Below are 24,044 nucleotides of genomic sequence, written 5' to 3'. Positions count from 1 at the left end.
TGATTTCAAGACAATCCACACTGGGATCAAAGACACACGCTCCCAGTCTTCTCTATGAGTGAAACAGAGGAGGGGAGAGGAAGCACGTGTATCGGCAGTGTTTTGCACAGCCTCTGAAGATGCTCATAGAAACAGTTCAGAGCGCTCCCTTCGTTATCTCTGGGGATGCTCTGCTCCTCTTTCTTCAACTCCAGGAGCTCTAGTGATAGATACAGAAAAGGGTGGACCAAAAGATGGTGATGCCATCCACCCCTAGAGCGGATCCCTTCCAGCACAGGACTTCCAGGGCACACATGATGTCCCGAGCTGTCGCACTGCACAAGAAAGAGTAGGGTGACATAGGCCAGTTCATTGTCGCCCTCTCGTCCTAGGAGTCTTCCGCCTGGAGCTGCCACAGCCAGCACGGACGCTTTCCTTCTGCAGCCGTGGTCTTACCTAACAGGCTGTGGGCATCTTCGTAGTGAGCAGAAGGCAGTGAGCTGCCAAAAACATCTGCAGCTGACCAGGAAAGCATCTGAAATGCCCATGACAACAAGCAAGCCCCTCTCCTTTCCTGCTGGAGCAGGTGACATGCGTCTTTCTTACCTGTCCAGCTGAATCCAAGGTGATCGGCAATGTGGGCCAGTCTTTCCTCCGTCCTCTCCTGATCGTCCTGTTGATCTACAGGTCAAAGAGAGCCACAAGTTGCCTTTTACAAGTTAAAACCCATTCTCATAGGTGATGATACAGCCCAAGAAGGGGAAATGGGCTTTTTTCCTAAGTAAGTGCGTGCTGTAATCTAACGAACTGCAGATGGGCCGTAACTGAAGCGAGGACTGGAACTCCCCAAGAAAGGGGGAAAACCAAACCAAAACAAAAAAAGGCAGCTTGATTTTTCAAAATCTAGTTACATTTTCTATTTGAAAAATCAGGCTTTCATGTGAAAAATCTAAGCAAGGGGTCAAGTGCCTGCTTTGGCCAAGCTTTTTCTTCTTCTGCAGCTTCATTCTGAGGTCAAATCGAAGACTTCTCCTAAGCCAAGAGCCATCTTTTGCCGTGCCTCCTCAGCACGCGCCATGGTGGAACGATCCACCTGGACCGGTGCTTCCGAGTGTGGCAGGGAAAGTCTTGCCCAAACAGTCCCTATGGTGCTTCCTCTCATGGTTCACAACATTTGAGATGTTAATTTAGCGTCTTGCCCCTTGCAGCTAGGGAGGGGTACAAAATACTCACAGGGAAGGCAAGGAAAAGAATCAGCGGTTTATTCACTACTCTTTTGGCAACAGCAAGGCTGACTCTTCCTCCCATCCCCAAAGCTAGCTGGAGGATGGCAGAATTTGAGTTTTGATTTTCCCTGCGTGCAGGACACCTCGGATTACGAACACGGCTTGGGGTTAAGGGTAGAGGCAGGTTTCCTTTTAGCTACTGCGTTTCCATCGTAGCTACGCTCGGCAGCGCGAGTAGGTGAGAGGAAAACCAACCACCAGAAAACCTCTGCCCAAGTGACTGGTGACGCAGGATTTTCTTGAGACAGATGATGGTCAAAAAAAGGAACACGAAAACCTTCACTTTCAAACTTCTGCAGATTTCTCGGGTAACAATGCAAATCAAAATGACTTGGCCTGTCTGGGTTTGAATCAGTGCCGAAACGATTCGTTATTAGTAATGATTAATAGTTAAGGAGAGGGCCAGGGAAAGCCAAAAGCCAAACTGCACGTGACCTGAGCAATCAGTTGATGGTATTTTTACAAGTGTGTTTGTTCGGTAAGGCAACACTTCCCACAAACAACCGTGGTTTGCAATCTTGAGATTGTTTCACAAACAGAAACACAGAGACAAAACACAAAAAGCCAAACACAGCTCACAGGGAAAAAAAAAAAATTAAAAATTGCACGACTAACCACCAGCAGCTGAAAAGAAAATGCCACACTGGTTACACGTGTCCACACACGCACGCACACACACACCCCCCGCAGGAAACGGAAAACCAAAAAGTTTAATTCATGACATGCGTCGCACAGGGAATCCCAGTCGTTGGCAAATACCTTCAGCATGGTCATGGGCATTTTCGTCAGGGATTCGCTCAATCTGAGTCTCTACAGACTCATCCCAAATGGGTCTGGTGTCAAAGATGTCTTCGGGAACTGCCTGCTGAGGCTCACTGGACGCCACATTTTCAATTACTGAAACTTCTAGGGCGCTACTGCTTTCATCGTCTGAAACTAAGTCTTGGTCTCTCTCTGACTGCGTGAGTCTTTCCACTAATTTAGAAGCTTCATCGCTAATTTCTTCAAAGAATTCTATGGAGTTTTTGTAAAGGTCAAAAAACTGTTCCTTACTGTCCTTTGTGGGACTAAAAGCACCGCGGGAGGCTGTAGTGCTTCTGCTTTTGACTGGCAACCGGGATGAAAATACCTTGGCTCTTGCTGCTGCTGCCTCATCTGAGTCTAGCTCAAGCTTCAGCTCTCTCTCCCTCTCCCTGCTCTCTGCTTCTGCCTCAGCATAACTCCTAGCTTTGAGTGAGCGCTTAGCCTTTGGCTCCATGGGGACGCTCGCATCGGATTCGGACTTGCTGCGGTTATCTGCCTTCGCCGGCGGTTTGCTCGTCGCGTCGGGCGCTTTGGGTGACTCTAGCTTGTGGGCCAGCGCCTCCGTGTACGGACATTGCGGCTCGCCTTTTGGGAGAGCCGCTTTGACGGGAATTTTAGACTTTGGTTTTGCCTGGTCGTCTTTTCCATCCCACTGCACATCGTCTGGGAAGCCGTCCGCGGGCGGGCTCTCGTCTCCTGCCTGCGGCGAGGACTGCGACGCGGCAGCTGCTGTTCTCACGGGAATTTTGGATTTGCTTTCGCAGGAAGGCACTCTCTCCATCAGAGCAGTGGGGATTTCGATCACCGATCTCTGCTCCTCCGGTGAAGAGTCTGGGGATTCCTCACCCTGTTCCGAACACACTAATCTGGAGGCTTTGGAAAAATCATCTAATTCATCCTCTATTACAGTCTGCTCAGGAGAGCTGGGGCAAGGCACCGGGCTGCTGCCTACCACGTCGGTCTCCGTTCCGGAGAAGGGCTCGGCTTCAGAGGCAGCAGTTTCTTTCTTTGGTGATTTCGAAGAAGCTGAAATACCCATTTTGATGGGAATTCTGGATTTAAGATCTGCTTTGGCGGTGCCCATGCCGACACCATCACCCGTCATTTCTTCTGATTTGTCGCCAGGCTCAGAGGCTGGGGGGGAGTATTTCAACGTATCTTTGTCTTGTGCATCCCAGTCCTCTGATTCTGGAGGTGAGAATGGATCTGGTGAGCTCTTCAGCTTAGAAGATTCCATCTCTGCTGCCTCTTTTGCTTCTTCGCACAAAGAAACTTCTTCCTGTGGCTGCTGCCCCACTTGGAAGAAGTGAAAGCTTTCGTCTGGATAATTCCTTTTGGTCATGTCGATGGCTCCGCTTCTAGTCATTTCAAACAACTTCCCTTCCTGAAACAGGAAAGGGTTCTGTTCACTAAGCGGCGTCCCTTCTTCGGTGGGTGTTCTGGCCGGTGTCGTGTCCGGTGTCGTGCCTTGAGAGCGCCTGTCTACCATCAACCCAAATATCTTTTGCTCCTCTTCTTTCACCCGAGCTTCAAAAGCTTCATCGTCCTCACGTATTTCGCTCCACACGTCAGAATCCACATCGGTTTTAGTGATGACAACTTGACTGATCAAGTTCTCTGCGTCACCCCTCGTATCCTCCAGGGCAGATTCAGCTAACGTGGTGCAGTCTGACGCTGAAGACCCCCGTGACATTTTCTGAAGCGCGTCCCCTGGTTTCACCCCTGTTTCCACGTAGACTTCCTCTGGAGAGCCGTACTCGCTACCCGCATCTCTGCTAAGTAAAGCTTCGCCGCTCCGCTCTTGCCCTTCTAGAGAGCTGTTTCCCCTCGAGAGCAGACTTCCGCCAGGTCCTACCCGACTTTCAGAGTCACTGAAGAAATGGTTGGAAGACACGTTTTCGTACGGGCTCACTATATAAGGAGCACCACTTTCTGCAGCATCGGCCATGCTGCTGTCAAGCCCCGCCGTGTCGGTGGTAAGGGATGAGTACTCTGCCAAGGGCTCCTCGGCAGGAATATCTCCTTGAGCTGGTTCAGAAGCTGTATCTGCTTTCCCCAAACCACTTCCCAAAGCAGAGTGGCCGGCGGTATCACCTTCAGCCCATTTGCCATCCTGTGGTACGGAGTACGCCGTGGTACCGTGTCCACAAGAACCATCGGCCGCCTTCTCAGACACAGCTCCCGCAGAAGCAAAGTCTGTTTGCGTTAACGACACCGTGGCTTTGACATCACTTTCAGTAGCATCGTGCGGCCATAGAGACAGGGAAGACTCGTCGTGATCCTCTTTTTGAGAGCTGTCCCCAGTGGAGTGACACAGAGGACCCCCAGACTGCACGAGTGGGGCACCGGGACTAAGTGTCTCACCGCAGTCTGTACCATCACACTTTGATTCCTCGTCTTCTGCTGATGCACAGCTGTCAGAAGGACAAGTGCCCGACCCTCTCACGGAAGCCTTACAGCTGCCCCTGAGGGCAAGCGGTTCCTCCTCGCCACCTCCTGTCGGCCCGTCCTGTTCCGCGTCACCTGCGCCTGTCCCGACAGAGCACTGGTTTGGGTCGATGGGGTGAAACCCCGCATCGTCGGGGCTAGGGCTGGCGTCGACACCGGATGGTAATGGTGAGGGCGGCTGCACGCGGATCACGGGCTCCATTAAGAGGCCGGAGTCGGCTTCTTTTTTCAGCTGGGTCAGTTCTGGCTCGCTCTCCGAAGAGGAAGAGCTCATTCTCGGTTCGGCTGCAGACATCACCACCGTAGGTACACCTTTTTCTTCTACAGCCATCGCCTCTGGTTCTTCGGCTTCAGGGGCGGCTTCCGAATCAGCGCCTGCAGAAGCGTCGTCTTGCTTACAGTCCTTTTTACCGTCTCTCTTCTGTTTTGCTTCTTGTTCTAATTCATCAAACATTTTGATTTTGGTCACCATTTTAAACATTTCCTCTTCAGGGGTGAATCGCTTCTTCGGCTCGCTTTCGGAATCATCCTCCGGTTCTTCAGTGACTTCGGGGATCACAGCTGGCTTCGGTAGGTTTGACAGTGCCTGCGAGTCTGCCGTTTTAGGAGTGATTTCGTAGCTAATTTCTTCAGAACTAGGAGTTTCAGGTGAAAGAGGACTTTTCCCAGAACTCTCCATGAGGGATGTTTGCTCCACGCTGTCATCATCGGCGCTTCCCTCAGGGTCACGGAGAATCCGGGAACGCACCGATGCCAGCTCCGGGCAGGTTTCTCCTTTGCTAAGAAGAGACAGAAGAGGACCCTGCCCCGGAAGACCAGCCTTCGCTGTCGGTTCCACGGGGCTGCTCTCAAGGGAATCACGGCAGGGAGACTCCTTCATAGGACTGGGCTCCAAGGAGTCGGGCGTTTTGTGTGAGGAGTTATCTTCTAGCACCGGGCTTGCTTCCAGCGAGTCTTTATGACTGATGGCCAGAGAGTCATCTGCGACTGGGCTACAGCTTTCACTATCATGGCTAGCAAGCACAAGTTCCAATTTCTGGGGACTTCTAACCAGACTGCGGCGTTCACAGGTTACATCTTTTTCCTCCTCTACAGCAGTGTCATGTGTTTCAGAAGACTGAGTGAAATGTGCAGTGGTTCTGGATTCTGTGTCCCTGCTAATATCTTCCGTAACGGAAGCTGAGCTACGTTCTTTAAGTTTATCAGCCTCTTCTTCAGAGGCTGTAGGTACAAGCTCTTCTGATACAGGGTCAGACCGAGACTTGCTAGTCTCGGTAACAGCATCTAGCTGTCTTTCAGTAATACCTTTTTCATCTTCCTTTGCAGAGAGTTCCTTCGGAGAACATGTTTCTGCTGCTGTGCCTGCTCTAGCTGCTCCCTTGGCTTCTTCCATCTGCCCCTCAGTTTTCTTTGGTGAGAACGAGAGGCTTTCGGGGCTGGTTTCTGGAGTCTCTGCCAGACCCTCATGCTTGTAACTTTCCTCAGAGCTGATCTGAGGGGTCCCCTCAAGCAGGCTGCCCGGCGAATCAGCCACACCTTCGTGTTTAAGGCTCTCGGAGCTCCCGTCGAAAGCGCCGCTCTGCAGAGAAAGAGCAGGGAGGAATCCATCTTTCACATAGTCCGTGGGAAAAGCAACACTGAAAGGACTGGTCAGCACCTGCTCCAGGTTAAGCTCTCCCTCCTCCGTCACCGAGAGGTGTCGGAGCTGTTGGTATTTGTCGTTATCCTCCAGTTCTTCCTTAATGACATCAGAAAAGTCTGTGGAGGTTTTCCGGTTGGGGCTGATCTGGAAGTCGGTATCTCCCTGGTCATCAGAAGTCCTGCCCTTCGCAGCCGCCGTATCTTTGGCACTTTCATCATCAAGTACTGGAGGGAGTGGAGCAGGTGGCTTTTTGCTGCTCTGCTCTTTTCCCTGGTCTTTACCTGTGGCTTTCTTGGTACTTTCGACAGTAGAAATTTGCGTTTTTCCTTTCTTTGATTGTGGCTCTTTCTCTGCTTTTAACACCTGGGTGCTGGGTTTGTCCTTTTGCTTGTCCGTCTTGTGGCTTGCGACTCGCCTTGTTTCACTCTGTGCCGGAACGGTTTTTCTCCGAGCAGTTTCCTTCTCAGGGAGCTGCTGCTTCTGCTTGACAGATTTGTGCTCAAAGAGTCCCGAGACGTTCTTGGACGGGTCCTGACCTGACTGGAAGGCTTTCATCAGTTCACGAACCGACATGGTCTCCTCGAGTCTTTCTGTCTTGGAAGAAGGAGAAACAGGCGGCTGTGCTTTGTGCGCTGCCGGCTTTTTGACGGGTGCCGGTCTTTTGGAGGCCTTCTCGGCAGTGCCTTCTCTCGTTTGAATTCTGACGGGTAGCTTGGACCGTCCTTTTTGCTCATCTTCCACTCGTTTCTGAAGCGCTTTCACTTTATCTTTTATCGAGCCAATAGGCGTTTCCTCTATAACAGGGGACACAGCTTTAGCCTCGGGAGCGGCTGTCGGTGTTAAGCCAGGTGCCTCACCCAGTGACTCACCTGACGTGAGCTTCGTGGCTCCTGGTGGTTCTTTGCTGGGGGGCACCTTCCCTTCCTTTTGCTTCTGCTTGTCTCTTACTTTCGTCCTAACAGGCTTTTTGATTTCCAAGGCTGGCTTGTGTTGCTCCTGCGGACTTCGTGTTTCGGCTGCTGGAGATGCCTGTCCTCCTTTCTCAGAATCCCTGCTTATTACTACTGCTTCAAACCTCTCTTCTACTACGTCATCCTGTAAGGCTTGCGGCTGTACCTCGTGAAGAGAAACGTATGTTTTTAAATCCTCTGTAAGGTAATCTACCATGCCGGCCATGTCTGCCTTCTCCGGTTTTGCCGTCCCTTTGTCTAGCCTGACTTCTACACAGGTCGCCTCAGTGACTTCCAAAGGAGCGTTTCTTCTGGCCTCTTCGATTTCTTCATCGCTGACAATGACCCATTCTTCTTCTACGAGATCTTGTTTGGAAAGATGTTCTTCTCTGGTACAGGACCCACCTCGCAGAATTTCATTTACTTTTTCTAAGTCTTCTTTCACTCTTTCGACTATTTCAAAAGGCTCTCCAGGCTCCTCTTCCGTGGCCTTTCCCAGATCTTTCACTTTAAGGGAGCCTGATTTATCAGAGGGGTCAGTGGTCAAGATGGCCGTCATTTTGATCAGATCTTGTTTCATCTCAGAAACTTCAGACAACAGGTCTGGGCTGGCTAGTACGGGGACTTCGTTAACCAGATGGCTTTTCAGGATAGATGTTTCTGTAGATTCTGTCTCGTCATCTTTGATGCGAATGAAAAACATTGAAAGTAAAACGGAAATCAAAAATAGAGATTGGAAAATGTAATCAGGACTGAAAATGACAGTCTTTGGTTGCAGTGGTGGGAAGGTCAACAAAATGGGCCGGGAATGGTGGATCCACAAGATCTGAGGGTACAAGAGCAAAGCAAAGCTAACGGGGGGGAAAAAAATAAAAGCAAACAAAAACAACAACAACAAAAAAAAAACTGAAAAGGAAAATGGCAGGAAATAACTTGCTTAACTTGATCGATCTAGCACAACCACACATACGTTATCCAAGCTGTAACAAATCAAATCAGGACACCACTAAAATAAAAACAACCAAAGCAACAACAACAATAACAACAAAATTTCAAAGTAAAGCCAGAGGAAACACAGTGAATTACACAAAGATAGGCATCTCAAGATTGTTCAGATGTTACAGACCAATGTTCAAATAAAAATAAACAAGAGAAAGGGGGAAAGCGTTAGAACTGATTGAGAGTCGAGTTCCTCTAAGAGAAAGCCAGTGTTAGCAAACTGCCCGAATAACAGCGGGTTAACTTGGGTTTTTTTCCTCTTAAAGACCGAAATAAAAAGTTACAAGTAGCTCTGCAGGAATCTACAAGAGGCTCAAATGGGTAGAGCTCTGAATCAGCTGCAAACCGGCATTTCATCTAAGGGGATTTCACACCTAAACAAGGAAACAAACATCCCTGTGTTCTCAGAGGCATGGTCCTTTCCTTGGAACATCCTCACTGACAACTACTGAACCGACCCAGGAAAGAGAAGACAGAGAGGAGAGGGAGAGAGAGTAAGAAAAAACTGTGAATCAACTTAGAAGTGATTTCAGAGTTTTAAAAAATGTCATGTATGGCAACCAAAAATCAGAGACAGTCACACCAGACACACACATACAACCCATGTAAGGCAAGTTATTTCCATGCAAAGCAAAGGTGTGGCGAATGCTGCTGGGAATGGAGCTTCGGTTAAAAAAACAACGGCTCTCAAAATTAATCGTATAAATGAAAAGTACAGGTGAAAATATTGTCAAACGTACTGTGGTGAAATACGTGACTGATCTGGCCAATCGGTATACAGGAAATTCCCATTATGCCACAGCCGCCTGCTGGGAGTATTAAATTCTCGGAAGGACGACGAGAAACCGTGCACTGAACAGCACGGAACCGAAGGGAAGGACCGAGGCGAGCTGCCAACAGAGCCCAAAGCTTAGGAATTACGGGTGTTCTTATTGTAGCTGTGCATTTCTCTGCTGAAGGCAGTGACCCACCTGGAACACGCCGCTCTGAAAGTCGCTGCAAATAAGGGGACCCTGAGCAATACCGACGGGTGGGGACCTCTTTGTACCAAACACCCGTTTTGCCACACGGTTCTCTCGTGTCTAGCAAGGGCTAAATGTTCCTGCTGTGCAGGAGTTAGTTATAACTGGGGTCACTTTGGTGCTGGAAATCTGGTCCCAAGGTGGGGGGGGCAACTGAGCTTCCACTCTGCTGGCTGTACTGTGGGGTGTCTTTTCCACTGGGATTAAATGGGTTGTCCTGGGGTAAATAATAATGAATTTGAGCAAAAATCTGGGCCTAACACTGTTGTTAACCATGGCGAGCACTGTTTCCCCTCATGCTGCTAGCTGGTCTGTTCGCTAGCGGTGACTTTCGCTCTCTATTCTAAAGCATTTCTGCTTTGGACAAAGGAGGTGTTAGGGGGGCGATCACACATCTGAGCTCGGTTCTTGCTAGAGACACTCTTCAGCCTGAACAGATGTTTGTTTGATTTCGTTTACGGAGACCTTTGGCACTGCGAACCGCTCGCCCTCAGTTTCTAACAATAATGGCCTGATTCTGTACATACCAAGGCCCACAGGCTGTACCGAGCGTAACCCTCACATTTCCAGTCCTATTTCACCACAGTAAAGCAGGGCGGGAGGGAGGGAGAAGGGTTAAACAGCCCGATTACTTTGGACAGTATCGCTTTTCTGCCTGGTTGTATTGTGTAACGCAATACACTGGAGCATGGCTTTCGTTTCCATGAAAAGCGATACTGTCATTGATCTCAAATATGAGGCGACGCGTGTCAGCGAATGGAGGAGACACAATGGCGGGATGAGCATTCGTACGAGCGATATAGCAATAGCGGGAGCACTAGGGATGTCAAAGGAAAGTTAAACGCTTAGATGAACTGCTTCCAACCGTGTTACTTGTTAATTCAGACATTAATTAAGGAGTATGTAACTGGATAGCTGCTGCGGTATTACGGTGTTTTCTCTCACATTTCTCATTGCTGGTGGTATTAGCAACAGCAGTTAGAGCTTAGCTCTCTGTCTCGCTTAGCTATTCTTAACCAGCTTTCATACCAACTGCATTGTAACGTTTTCAAAAGAAGAAAGAAAATCTTACTTTTTTCCGAAGTCATTTCAACCTGGAAGAGAAAAAAGGGGGAAATTTAAAAGTTTGCATACAATCGATAAAGTCCCTAGTGAAGTAGCAGAGGTTGAGGCCCACCCACTAGAGGTATGAGACACACAGACTCAAGGACCCAAGATTGTGTTTACGGTCACAGGAGAGGCATGGCTTAATTCATGTGTGAGGTGACTAAACCTCAGGCCTAGCAGTGAAGCGTGAATTCCTCTGATGCAGAGGGGGCTACATGGTAACCCAGGGTCCCCAGGGTCTGTTAATTGACCCGAACTAATCAGCCTGCAATCATGTCAATGTACTAATTAATATAAAAATGAATGAATGAAGTCAACAAAAAAGAATTTCAAAGGGAAGGTGTTTGGAGCCATCGATGAGCTTGTCTTTTCTTGTGTTTTAGTGTCTCGCCTAAATAAGAAGTCATCAGTGTCTGGAGAAATAGTTTCCCAATATCCTTTACACTGCTTTTACCGAGCATAGACTTGTCAAACCCAGCTTTTGGGGGCTCCACCAGGAATGCATATGCTGCGTTGTGGAGGCCGAAAGAACTGGGTTTGTGCTTCGGGTACAGAACTGCGCCATCACCTGATGATAAGAAGTGTTACCTTCTGACTCACTACCGAGGGCACTAGGTTAAAGGCTCGGGCCATGCTTTCACGTGAGCTTGCGGGTATTTCAGCGCTGCAACAGGAGGGGCAAACACTTCTGTCCCGGCAAGAGGAGACTGCAGTCTCGCTGATAGAGGAAACTGTTGTACGCAGGCGTGTTCCTCTGCCTCCCTTCCCACTACCCCCCACCGCTAACGAGAGGAAGCGTGTTCAGACCGTGCTCAGGGCTGGTACCAGGAAGTATGTTATGCCAATGACCCACTGGTTCTGAAGACTTTAGACAAGTCCAGGAGCAACCCTACGTTATTTTTAAGAGGTGGGATGGTTCTCAGCATCAGAAAAAACGGTCCCATTTCCCCTTTATTGTGCTGCAGAGAATAACGCTTAAAGAAATACACCGGTGCAGCTTATTCTTGAGCAAAACCGGTTTTACATTCTTAAGGAACTGTTTTGAAAGCAAAATGAACTCTCATACCCCCCAAAGCCAGAGCATCTGAATCAGTAGACCTGTCATTTTAATGTGGGGGAAGTTAAACTCAGTGAGTTCCGAAAGCGAGCCTGTGCGCTCCTCTGCAGCGGGTTTGCAGCACCGAGCCCGTGCCTGACACGCCTGGCTCACTACAGATATCATCTTCCACACACACGCTATCTGTCGGTTGTGTTTCAGCACTAGGGAGAAGCAAGAACATGCTGTTACAGTGACTTTACCTCCTCTTCTGGTTCCTGATCTGATTCTGACTCCTTGCAGTTCCAAAGTGCCACGCAAAAAGAGAAGGGGAAAACAGAGCAGGCAAAACATACTTTCTTTAGAAGACAAGAACAGGAAACAATAACTTCTGGCAGCATTTAACAGAAAAGAGGAAAATGCAGGACGGTTCTGCAATTTCCTATGTCAAAAAGCGACAAAATGAAACCGTCAGTGTAAAACACAAACGGCTACAGAATCACCCAAATTGCAAACACGATGTCAGGCCTCTAGTGATCCTCTTACCGGACCCTTTTCTTCCCCAGGTACGTGAATAACTGTTACAACCATATTCTGAAGAAAGAATGTACATGTTTACACCACGTGATGTGCTCACAGCTTCTTGAAAGATTTGATCAGACGTAGGCAGAAAAGTCACTGTCTGAAGCCAATCTGATGTTAACATCTAGTCTGAGATAGTACTTTGAGCACAGCTACAAACTGCCCAAATTCTAGAGCCCAAGACTGCTACATTTTTCTCACCATCACCACAAAGAAATGAGCCAGTTAGTTGAAAGTGCTACAGCAAAGCCCAGGAACTTCCAAACTGGCAAATGAAAACAACAAGGACATTTCGGGCCTTCTGTACTTCATAGCTCAAGAACAGCACATACCATCTACAGAGGTGGAACAGGTAGGGACAGCACCATCGCCTCCAGAGAGGCGTCACAAGGCATGGCCAGAGCCTGGGGGAAGTCTTGGGGGAAACAAAATACGAGCCGAGAGGTACTCATTGAGTTCCGGACCCGTCTCGCCCCTGAACAGGATCTGGGCGAAACTGCCGTATGAAATCAGCTGAGCATAGCTCCTCTGCAACACCAGATGAAACCACGGGAGCTGCACAGTGCAAACTGGATTTTCGACTCGTGTCTGTCATCTCTTCTGAGTCCTTTAAACACTGACATACGAAACCCAAGAGACTGAGAGCCTCTGGGTGGCATCTGTTCTTTACAACACCTGCCTGCAAAGCTTTAGCAGCATTTTGCCCTCCTACTCATCCCTTGTTTATGAGGTAGCACTGATGACAGTATAGACTGTTATAAATTAGAATAATTCACGGTACCTTTGTGTAAATGGGTAAAGTGATGTTTAAATTACATATGGCTTGATGAACGAGGCCTCTGGTAGATTTTGGCTCCTTCATGAATGATAATCGTCCGCAGGGTTCTTGAGTGGTGTCTCGCACCTGGCAGAGCAAACATACAGACATCTGTGATTTTGCTGGATTAACTTAAAACTTCTTGCCTGGCAAAATGTTTTCTCAAATGTATTGATCAATCTTCGAGTGAAGGCAGTTGCTGGATTACATTTATAGGTGTGACCACCGTCAGCTACGCCATGCCGTTATTCCACACCGTGAGGGAGCAGGGCAACTTCCTCCTCCCTTTGGACGTGCCCATCCATAAAGCATGTCTCTCAGACTGTTTGGTGCGAGGGCAGTGGCGTCCTGTTGGAGTCAGGGTGCTCCAGCAGGAGGCGAGGGCTGTGGGAAGAGGTTTGCAGCGCCTCTGACCCTCTGTCTCCAGAGCAGGAGGTGAGGGGGCTTGGTGGCAGCAGCCTCTCCCACACCCCCCAGTGAGGTCTCAGGAACCACACGGATGAGCTTCGTTGCCCGTGGTGGTGATGTCACCAGCATAGTTAGGGCTAAAGCATTAGTTAATCTTGGATTAAAGGGGGTGTTTTGGTTTGGCTTTTGTTTTACAAACTTTCCTAGTCACAGGAAGGTTTTTGTTTCAATTATATATATATTATCATATAACCTCTATTCACAGTAATACACACTACAGGGATAAAACTAGGGAAATTGTTCAACATTAATTGCTTCTTTTTTCCTTTGTTGCCACAAATGTGGTAAAACCCTAACTTGAGATACCCACAAAGGAGCCGTGCTGTTCTCACTGCACCCCCAAGGCAGTCTGGCACTGCTGTGGAGCGGGGATGACCAGCGGAAGAACAGTTACACCCGGATTTACAGCCATACGCATATTTACAAGGGCAGGCTACAGCGATCACATTCACATAGATTCCTGCCAATTCTACAATGTTTTCTGACACTTTTTTGCAGTTTCTGCTTTTTTTCCTGTGATATATTAAACCATGATACAGAAAAACAACCATGATCACGCTTGATCAGCTCTTTAAATGGTTTGGTAGAGAAGAGGATTCCTGGCAGCACCATCCTGGTGTCTGAAAGAGCACCTGCCTACGGACACCTGCCTACCGAGCAGAACACGGGCACAGGTAATCCGATGGGGAGAAACATTTTACCACACTTCAGGTAGCTGCGTCTGGTTGTTTTAACTACCCAAGTCAACATTTAATCCAGACAGAAAATCATGGAGACAAAACCCAGAAATACAATCCACAGCTCATATTACACCGTTACCTTAACAAACAGAGGGAGTCTGTTCTCCTTGAAGGCAAAAAAACTGAATATATGATGTTGCCCGCTCTTTGTGAGGGGCACCAAATTGCCAAAGCAGTCCACGTAGATGGGTTTTCCCTCCAATACCTGTTGGAAAGGAGAGAGAAGCAAAGCGGCGATTAATGCCAGTGCGGCACTCAGGACTTCTTCTCAAGCATCATTCTACAGCAGTTTCCAGCAATTTCTTAAATTGCCAGGACTCGTCAGCGTTTACAAGGTTTGTTCTGTACGCTTACTTACCTCAAGTCTCTGGAACAGTTCAGAGTGTTCAATCCCCAGTGGAATGCATGGATAATTCAATAACGAGAGCGTGACACTAGAAATGGCAAAGTGAGTACTCGGTGTCACGACTCTGGGCAAACTCTCCATCTGCATTTTACTCTGGATTTTTTATTGGCTCTGATTTCAGCATCCTTTCCTAACCCGGCCTCATCACAACAAACAAAGAGACATTTTCTTCAGCAATCACATCAGAGGTCCTTGTTTTGACTGGTAGAGTAACAAGCCAGTCTGGGAACATCATGAAGTTGCACAGGACCTTTTTACCAATGCACACGCTTTCTAAATCAGAACACCTTGTGTTTCACCTGCTCTCAGCGGTCCATGGCAGCAGGCAAAGACAGAGGCTACCAGCAGCTCCTGTTTATTGCCACTGGATTTCTCGAGGCCCAGAGCTGCTGGAAGTCAGGCCGCTGGCAGAAACCTCTCCGGAATGCCTAGCAAACGCCACTGCCGGTGTCAGAGGGCTGCTCTTGCCATGGCCCCTCCACGTGTGTCGGTCTCAAGAAGCGTTCCCTTCCACGTGCCAATGCAGTAAAGCCTCGTCCTTACTGCCCGGAGACTCAGCCTTGTCATCTGGCTTTACAAGCCCGGAGTTTACCTAGCTGCTCTGCACAAGAAATGCCTGTCAGAGCTGCAGGAGTGGCGAGGACAAATCCTTTAAAGATGGGATTCTCGTGGCAAAGAGACTGTACAAGGCAGAAGAACATGCCGTACATGTAGTTAAAGCATGTCCAGTCCGCCATCCCTTCTGAGGGGGCTGAAAAAACTGCTGGAGTACACACACACAGGAAAGCTACTGCCTGTTCAGTAACCGATTTAATGTACCTTCTTTATTTTTGTATAAAGCAGGATATTAATCAAACCTGCTAGCGCAGCTTCTTGCTGTGCCAAGATGCTGACAAAGCATGACCACTGCTGACTGCTGTTTGGGCTAGTGCTGCTCCTTCAGGGAGCTCCTGGACGTCGGGATTCACCTGTCCTTTTTGGCTTTGACAAGCTCCCCTTTTCTCACAACACCCACCGAGCATCAGGCCAGAACTCAACTTCCCTCCGACACTCCTCTAAGAGGACGTGAGTAACTAAAAAAATCAAGGTGTCTCCTGGCAGCTTGCTACAGAGCTGGTTAAAACCGAGTGACCATTGTGGACCTCCACAGAAATAACTACGAGGTACCTGGATTGAATTTAGGGCTACAAAGACCCACAGCCCCACAGACCAAGAGATCGGCAATTGCCCACTGGCAGTAGGATTCAATCACTCCTCATATCTCGCAGCTACTTCTCCCCTGCATTGGACAAAAGCTTCCGTCTTACCACGATGCACGACACTGCAGCAGGCCAGTATTTGCCAGCACTATTATTTTTCGGTACTTGTGGCAGAGGGATGGCAGAAAATACCAGTTTACAACCAGACAATAGAAAATGGAGCAAGCTGCAAGCCTCCGTACAGTACCTCTACATCCCTGCTTCGGGCAACTTCAGCAAAGTTCTCCTGTTGCTCTAGAGTTTTATCCACCTTGTCATCTGTCATGCAGAAACATCTTAGCCGTGCTTCAATGGGATCGTGCGATTTGGCAAACACCACGAATTTGGCCATGTAGGGGACACAGATAATCTCTCTGTACACTTGGGAAGCAAAAGTGACGGATTCTTGTGTCTGTCGACAGTCTATCAACCAAAACCTGCAAAAGAACATGAGGAGCTGGTGAGCAATCAGCACAGGAAGACTTGAGCGAGAAAACGGTACGTTTTCCCATCTTGGCAGCATCAGCTGGTAACCACAGCCCCTGCAGATGACAGGGCACAGTAAAGGGAAAAAACAAGTGTTACCATTTGGGAGGAAGAGCCTAAGAATGCTCATGGTACCCCTGTGCATTTAGGAGTGCAAAGCAAAACCAACAGGGAAAGCATCTGGACCAGAACTCACTCTCCCAGTGCCTGTGCAAACCCTTCCCAGGGCCTCGGGCTGCGCCAGCGCCGGGCCACGGCTCGCCGTTCTGGTGAGGTCTGGCTCAGCTGGAAGCGCCTTTGCTTCCAGGTAAGGCTGTGAGAAGGACACTTGTCCCGTGGCAGACAGTCTCGTACACCTTCTCTGAAGATTTAAATATTTGAGCCTTTTCCTATTTTTGTGTTTATGAAATATATACATTACATTTGCAATAATTAAGAGAATTTCCTTATACCTTTGGCAAAACACCTATATTATTTTGCAAAGCTAACAGCTTTCACTTCAACTAATCGTACTCCTATGCCAAAATGGAACAGTAGAAACGCATGAAGCGTTCTACCAGGAGTAACCTCCTTCCTCAGATCCCACTTCGTTTAGTTTCTCTGCGGGGCTGATCACATTGCACTAACACTCACTGGGTGGGTGGAAAGCACGCTTGAGTTTGACACCCGTGGGATGGCGACGGACGACACAAGAGGTCAAAGACACCTCCAGAGCTGATGTAATCTACAGGGGCCTTGTTCCTGCCTGTCGGTGACGTGGTGCTGTGAGCCACCACAGAGCACGCCTCTCGAGAGTGATTTTCGCTGTGATTTCTCTCGAGCGTGATTCAGCTCAGATTTCATCTGCAGCTGAATAACAGCACATGCCGCGCTGTGCTTACTTTCAGAGTGCCTGACAGACACAGGGGCTAGAAAACAGGCCGATGCTCTTTGGAAGAGAGAAGGCGTGTTTGGTACACAAAGGCTCCGCACCCTGCCACTTCCCTTTTCACGTGGGGCAGAATCCTGCCACGGACTCAGCTGGAGAGCCGATACCCTCGGAGAAAGCACCATGTGCTCACATGATTCGCTGTCATACGCCAGGGGCTGAAAAGCCCCAGCAGATCCTAAATTTTTAAACAAGCTGCAGCTCAGGAAGCGCCTCAAAGTCTGCAGTTCCATTCACACGTCTTTTAGACAAATGGATCTCTTTCCCGGCCACATTTGGACAGATTTAAACTTATGAATGGGAAAATTGTTCTCCACCATTAATGCTTTAAGGAGACATCAACAAGTTGCTGTGAGCAGCAAAGTGTCAGGAATCAGCTGATTCTCAGCAGAGCACAAGGGTAGATGCACTTTTATAGCGGGGCACAAGCGAAGAAGTCCAAGATAGCCTGTTCTGCAGCAAAGGTGGCAATTAACTCTGACTGTAATAGATGGAAAACCCCATTTTCTAACTTTAACAGCAACTAAAATCACCTTTGGGATCAAGTAGTCTGTTGAACATTCATTTAGATTAAGGGAAGGTTAAAATCTCCGCCTGTATCACAGAACAGTAGCAATAATCAATTTAATGTCATTGCCGGCATTCAGAAACATCCGCTACTAACACAGACTGCAGTGCTGTAAACCGCCACCCTCAGCCTGGCTGCGTGGCACCTGTAGTCCCGCTGGGGACGTCACCGCTTCAGGGACTTCGACCTCTCTGACTTCGCACCTAGGCTTAAATGGGTCTTTATGTCTTGAAAGAGAAGAGGAGGGGAAAACGGGCAGTGGAGGAGGGCTGGAACAGCGCTGAGATCACGAGAACAGGCGGTGGAAGAGACTCTTCTCGACCGCGGTTTGATACACCTACAGGCCTTTCTGCTCGGTTTCCCGTTCGCTGGGTACTCGGGAAGTAACACCCTCTGTAAGATGATAATCCCAAAGCCATTTCCACGGGAGTTTGCACATGTGGGTGTTTCTTGCCAAGCGGTTCACAGCAGAGACAGACAGGGTACCTGTGTTCTTTCCTTCGACTATAGAAACTAAAATACTTTAAAGGAAATGTTTGCTGAAGACAAGACCCGTGAAATGAGCGCAGTACACCCCGTGCGTCGTGGTATAGGTACCTGGCAGACACATTCGTCGTGAAGGACACACATTCATTAACAAAGGTCAGTGGGGTTGTTCCAGTGATGTCTTCCCACTGGGCAGGGGTGGTTCCTCCTGGAAAGACAGACAATTGGAAAAAACATTAAACCAAAGCAAATCTGCAGCTTTCTTGCTTCTAAGACATATTTTACTTTTGTCCTGGTTTTTAATGGCTGTGAAGTCAGCAATCATCCCAGAGACGCCTCCTCCTTAGGTCCACATTACTCCGCTAACGCTAGGAGGATTGTCTAGGCTTCCCCTGAGCCTCCCCAAAAGAGAAATAAAAGCATTTATTTCTAACAGCAGTTACGAATATTTACAAAACACGTACAAAGAACTAAAGGAAAAGCTATGGATAACCTGGGCTAAGTCAGAGCGGGGCTCTGCGCCTCCTCTTCTCTCAGCTGACCTGTTACGGACCCAGCTGACAGGGAGCGCAGTCTTTGTGCAAACCTTCAACGGGGTTGTGGAGACTGCACAAGACGCTGATCGCTTTGGAGTTGTTACAGCAAGGATAACATGTTTAACTCCAATATTTTCCTCTGAGGCGTACTGCTACGCTGTGTCTGGACTACACCTACTCTGCTAGGCAGAGGTTTGTGCTTCTCAAGAAATAAAGCTGTGAGGAAAATGCAAAAAAACCCCTAAATCTGGCGTCTGTGATTATATCACACATCCTGTATTAGTCCAAACAACAAATGTTATTTCTGCTATAAAGTACTTGTTCGGAAAGCAGTTTATTTTCACAGCCTCTCATCCCAGCCAGGTTTTCACCAGGCTTTCCATGCGTACAATCAGCTCAACACAGTGACTGGCAGCTCCAGGACGCACACGAAAAGCTCTGGGATTGCCATCCTACCTGTTATGCTGCATAGTAACCTTAAAGTGGGCGTGTCGCCTCCGTAGCCGTTCATCATCCCGTCGCTGGAGGCCTTGGGGACGGGAATCGTCATCGTGATGGGTTTATGGAACTTCCTCCTCCTGGGCTCCAGCGTGACTATAGGACTGAAGGTGGCCTTGTTGCCCAGGATCTTCTTTGTGAGTTCAGGATGCATAGGTTGAGCCTTCCCAAAGCAAAAGGCAACATCAGAATAGTTACTTGAAAGCACTTCACTGAGCGCGTAAGGAAGGGGGTCTGTATATCACCATGAAACCCTGAGGCTTTTACAGGAAATGGTGCCACGTCCCAGGGCAATCTGCAGACAGAAGACCTGACTGCCAGTGAGAAGGGGAGACCTCCCTTTTCCGACACCTTCCTCCTCGTCCCATCCCCTTTCTTGGTGCTTGCCAGGCCATTTACAGCATTCACTTCATCCACTTCACCAGTAGCTGCCAGTCCCTTGTCACCTTTTGGGGCTTTTTCTCCCTAGAACAAGCTGTGAGCTAGTTCAGTAAGCCACCCAGCTCTTCGCAGGGGACTTCAACTCGCACAGGCCCCTGGCCCAGGTCAGCCAGAGGAGGGGACGGAGGGAGGGGAGAGCCATCCCCCTCTTTCAGTAGCGAACTGTCAAGCTGGTTTACTTCACGCTGAGAACCTGCACGTTGCCCCTAGTTATGACAGCGCTCTGTACCTCTCTGAGGCCCTTCATAAGCAGCACTGAGGAAATTGTTCTGTGCCCTACGCTAATATAACCTGGAAAGCTGAATATGCTTGTTCCCCACTCAGAGAAGGTGATTTTACCCCAACAAAGAAAAGATACGCCTCGCCATTGTTGCCTTGTACCTGGAGGCCAACGCGAATCCGTTTGGTTAGGGCCCCTTCTGGGAAGACTGCCTGCACCTGAGGTACCACGGTGCTGCTCAGCACCCCGCCCTCCGGCCCGATCAGGTTGCTGTCCTGCTTGATCCGGGACACCACGGCGAAGTACTGAGGGAAATCGCGGGTGATGATGCGGCAGATGCGCTTCTTCTCGAGCTCCTCTGGAGTGTCGAGTACTGAGGACAAGAGAGAAGATGGTCAGAAGAATTCTTCTACAAGAATTTTGTAGAAGCAACACAGCAAACTTCACACATTCAAGCTTTTTGGTTTCACTACAACTTAGATAAGTATTTTCTCTAGAAATAAAGGGGGAAAGGAAACATTCCCCAGTATTTTAAGTTCAGCTAAACCAGAGAAATCAAGAAAGGAACAGACTGAACATCTAACTGAAGGGACCCTGGGACAGCAAACTCAGAACATGCTGACAAGATCCCCCAAATCAGCAGGCAAACAAGCGAGGCGGCTGGTCCGAGCCCCCTTCCATTGCACATGTTCACGCTATGGCCTAGAGCAGCGTCAAGGAAGTGAAACTCCAAATCAAGAGAGCATCAAGCCACCAGTTCAGCTTTAAGTATGTGAGTTGGCCTGTTCACTTTTCGTGTTTTTTCTCAAAGGGCTTCAAAACTGATAACCACTTCTGCAGCTCCTAGACAGCCCAAGACCACTCGGTTCTCTCAGAACGCAAGAGCGCCCGGGACTGACAGGTCCTGCCACACATGGAGCTGCTGGGAAAAGATTAGCCTGCGGATCGCCTTGTTTTGGAGGGGTGTTTGCCACGGAAGCTTTTCTTTAACACTCTGGAAAGGAGCAGTAGAAAACACAAGTTTAACCTCTGTTCTCAACTTGGCGATGGCAGATTGGCCAGTGACAGAAACTCCAGGGCAGACCAGATACGAGGTGCAGAAGAGAGTGGAAGGTAAAACTCTACTGCCCCCCGCTACAGCAGTAATGCAGGAGCAGCATAAACAACGTGTCACCCTGGATACCTTCATCCATCCCATTCAGGATCTCGTTCAGCTCGTCCTCAGTGTATTCACAGAAATGCTCCTTCCAGCTGTCCCCGTTCTCGCTGCGCAGGATCACCAGCTCTCTCTCCCGCCCACGCAGAGCAGCAAAATGGGGAATCTCCACAATCACAGGCCTGGCACAGCAATACAGCGCATTAAACGCACACGGGAGAGAGGAAGAAACAGGATTAACGGCAACTCTATTCGGTCTGCTACAAAGTGACCTGGAATTCTACCTATTTCGCTGGAATACTTTGGCATAATCCTGAGCTAGGAAGTCGCTAACACACAGGGAGCCAGGAAATGCTGAAGGACAGATGAAAAAGTGCATTCACCTCTTTCCACGGTGTGAATGGTACGATTTGGTACGATAATAGTGCTCAGCTAGGAATTTGGTGATTTGCAGTTGTCACTACTGTCTGGGTTAACCTGTGCAACTTCATTTCAAAGAGAATCTACTGTAACGTGTATATGCATAGTGGGACAAATTCTGATCTCACTTCTACTCGTGCAAATCAGAATAATTTCATTGCGATCGGTGGGCAGTTGTGTCCTGTGCCAATTTAACTTCGGCGTAATTCCACACTGTCCAATGAATTTATTCCTGATTTACACTCTGGGAGAGACAAAGGAGGTCCGAGGAGATCATTTGTTTCGGTACAGGAGATAAGAATTTGCCTGGGTGCCTTACAAGCAGATGTCAATATATGTATCGGTGTATGTGTCCATATATATACACACACAGAGCACATATGTGTACATATATCTATATTCATCTATACATATACATACGTACTCTTAGTAGTAAGAGAGAACATACAATATAGTTGTAGGTACACCTCTCTAATTGGAGGACTCACACAGGTTACCATGTACAAGGTAAAAGCCACGTTTTCTAGTATACTGCTGGTATCCAACATAGAACTCATTGATTAATCAGTCCTTGATAAGAAAAACATCTTAACATTTACAGTAGATTCCTTTTTTTTGTGTCTCACTCCAGGTTGCTTTGCTACAGACATCAAGCACGTAACTAGGAGGATTTCATGCCAAAACAAAAATGAAGGCCACAGTACTTTAAGAAAAAGATACAAACATACCACCAAAACAAAACCACATACCACAAAGGCTGAAAAATGGTCCACTAAGGGTTAGGCGTACAAAATTTCAAATGATAGAGGGGGACGGTATCATGGGCAGAACGACATAAAAAAATCATATTGCAGAAGGAGGAGAAGAATGGGGAGGTCAGCATCCATCAATTTGTTTCAAGTCTCTCCTACCCAAGGAATTTGGTCCCAGGAGGCCCCAGCTGAAGGATTCGGCTGACCAAGCTTTCTCCCTCATTAAGTGGGGGAGGAGCCGTAGGCAGATGAAGTTTACTGAGTACATCCAAAGCAGCAGTGAAAGAAAGAACATAAATAAACTTTATGTATTTTTGTGTGCCAGAACGCCAGCGCCACTGTCTGGTCCACAGAGTGGAATCAGGCTGTACGCTGAATAAGGTTCCGTCCTAGCAATGACAATTTGGAGCTCAAAATCAGCAAAATCGGCAGAATCAGCTTCATCAATTTAGGATCTTTTCTTGCTTATGGGAAGACAACGGGAGCTTTGGCCGTGAGCTAAACGGGAGCAGGATTTGGGCTTTGGAAAACATCGCTGCAAACAGTACCATAATTTTCTAACCTCTCTACCAGGACAACACCCAGAAACACGCTTGCAGGAAGGGCACAAAGACCTGAGGATGAATAAAACCCTGCTATATCCCGTCTTTGAGGTGAGGCAGCCTCCTCAGACAGAGCAACCGCTAGACAGAGAATGGGGGCGTACTGAAGGTCCGGTTGTGCGCGACAACGATAATGGGAAGACTGAGTGCGACAGCACAGTATTTCCCCTGCTCTTTCTATTTCTTCCTGCTTCTCTTTAGAAGCCACCAAGAGGTGAGAAGGCTCGGTGGCACACAGCCAGCCTGCTGGCCAGTACTGGTGATGCTAAGCGGTATCTGGTCCGCCAAAAGGCACGGCCGGCTTGCTCCGGGCATCACAGTCGCAGCGTTTCAGACCCGCTCTCGGTTTTTTCACCGATCAGAGCAACAGGGAAGGAGCCAAACCAAGTGTGTTTTCCTGTCACACTCCAAACAAAAGCAGGGGGCAGCGAAAATCTACCAGTCAACTGTTTTCTCTCCCCAAGGTCGATCTTTTAGAAGCAGCACTAAGGAAGACAGCGGCTCTGATGACTGCCCGTCGTAACAGGATTGTAAAGTAACAGGTTTGGATTGAAACGGATCTGAACTATGGCTGTTCACAGCATCGCTCGTGTTACCATTTCTGCATGAAGCCATTCGTTGGAATAGAAGGGGTTCCTTCCATCATCCACTTTTGGATGCCACAGTTGATAGGGAGAACAAATTAAAAAAAGTGTGGATAACTGCTGCTTTCAGCTGAAAATTGCTAAAACAAGCTCAGCAGCAGACACCAATCTGATCTTTCTTTGGATTTTGCAGCATAGGACAAAAACGGCCAAAAAATTCCAGGGTCGTTCTGTTGCTTAATTTAGCAATTTCAACCGCAGAAAAACCAAAGACACTGCGCTTCCCCGAGAGTCCGAGTCACTGAGAACACGACACAAGTCTCTAAAATACGCAGCAGCAACTTGTGTTGTGTGTGCAGCAGGCTTTGCGTTGGGGCTTCAGTTCAGTGCTGCGCTAGTCAGGCCTTGCGCGGAGATTATTTACATCGAGTACGACCCGCCTGCTCTGGCTGCAAAGGGGTCTGCTCCCACTGTGATACCACAACACTGAGTCGTAACTATGTCCACATGAACCATTGTGCTAGTGGTTAAAACCTCCACAGAAGCTTTGGGAGTTGTTAACTAACAACTGGTTTTGTACATCACGCAACCGGCCTGTTACAAACATCTTTTTCTGGTCAAGTCTTGAAAGAGGAACTATTTCAGCACAACTTGCAAGAGAGGAAAATCGACCGACCGTCGGTTTTCCTTCAGGAGCCCTAGGGCACCCCTTACCCAAGAAACTGAGCCCCAGACGGTCCCACTTCGATGAGGCGGCTGGCCAGCCCCTCGCCTTCCACCATGGGAGGCATGGTGGCCAGCCTGTGGCGCTTCACCAGCCGGCAGGTCACGCGGGTGGGAGCG

At 48.5% G+C, this 24,044-nt stretch overlaps 1 protein-coding gene across 1 annotated transcript in view; it reads right to left on the bottom strand.

Annotated features, from left to right (window-relative positions):
- Window positions 1–24,044, bottom strand: part of LOC104501227 (ankyrin-2-like) — a gene marked incomplete at its 5' end in the record, with an annotated part of 62,548 nt that overhangs the window by 8,730 nt on the left and 29,774 nt on the right. Inside the window, 12 exons of the mRNA XM_010145004.1 lie at window positions 586–660; window positions 2,025–7,790; window positions 10,203–10,224; window positions 11,537–11,569; window positions 12,637–12,759; window positions 13,960–14,085; window positions 15,733–15,961; window positions 18,104–18,200; window positions 18,985–19,189; window positions 19,849–20,060; window positions 20,871–21,025; window positions 23,916–24,002. Of these exons, the coding sequence (XP_010143306.1) occupies window positions 586–660; window positions 2,025–7,790; window positions 10,203–10,224; window positions 11,537–11,569; window positions 12,637–12,759; window positions 13,960–14,085; window positions 15,733–15,961; window positions 18,104–18,200; window positions 18,985–19,189; window positions 19,849–20,060; window positions 20,871–21,025; window positions 23,916–24,002 (7,130 nt within the window). The remainder of the gene's footprint in view (window positions 1–585; window positions 661–2,024; window positions 7,791–10,202; window positions 10,225–11,536; window positions 11,570–12,636; window positions 12,760–13,959; window positions 14,086–15,732; window positions 15,962–18,103; window positions 18,201–18,984; window positions 19,190–19,848; window positions 20,061–20,870; window positions 21,026–23,915; window positions 24,003–24,044) is intronic.

The sequence above is a fragment of the Buceros rhinoceros genome, unplaced genomic scaffold (assembly GCF_000710305.1).
Source record: "Buceros rhinoceros silvestris isolate BGI_N320 unplaced genomic scaffold, ASM71030v1 scaffold13111, whole genome shotgun sequence".
In the NCBI taxonomy this organism is placed as follows: domain Eukaryota; kingdom Metazoa; phylum Chordata; class Aves; order Bucerotiformes; family Bucerotidae; genus Buceros; species Buceros rhinoceros.
Note: the sequence above shows the minus strand (reverse complement) of the source record. Positions and strands in the feature narration are given on the sequence as shown.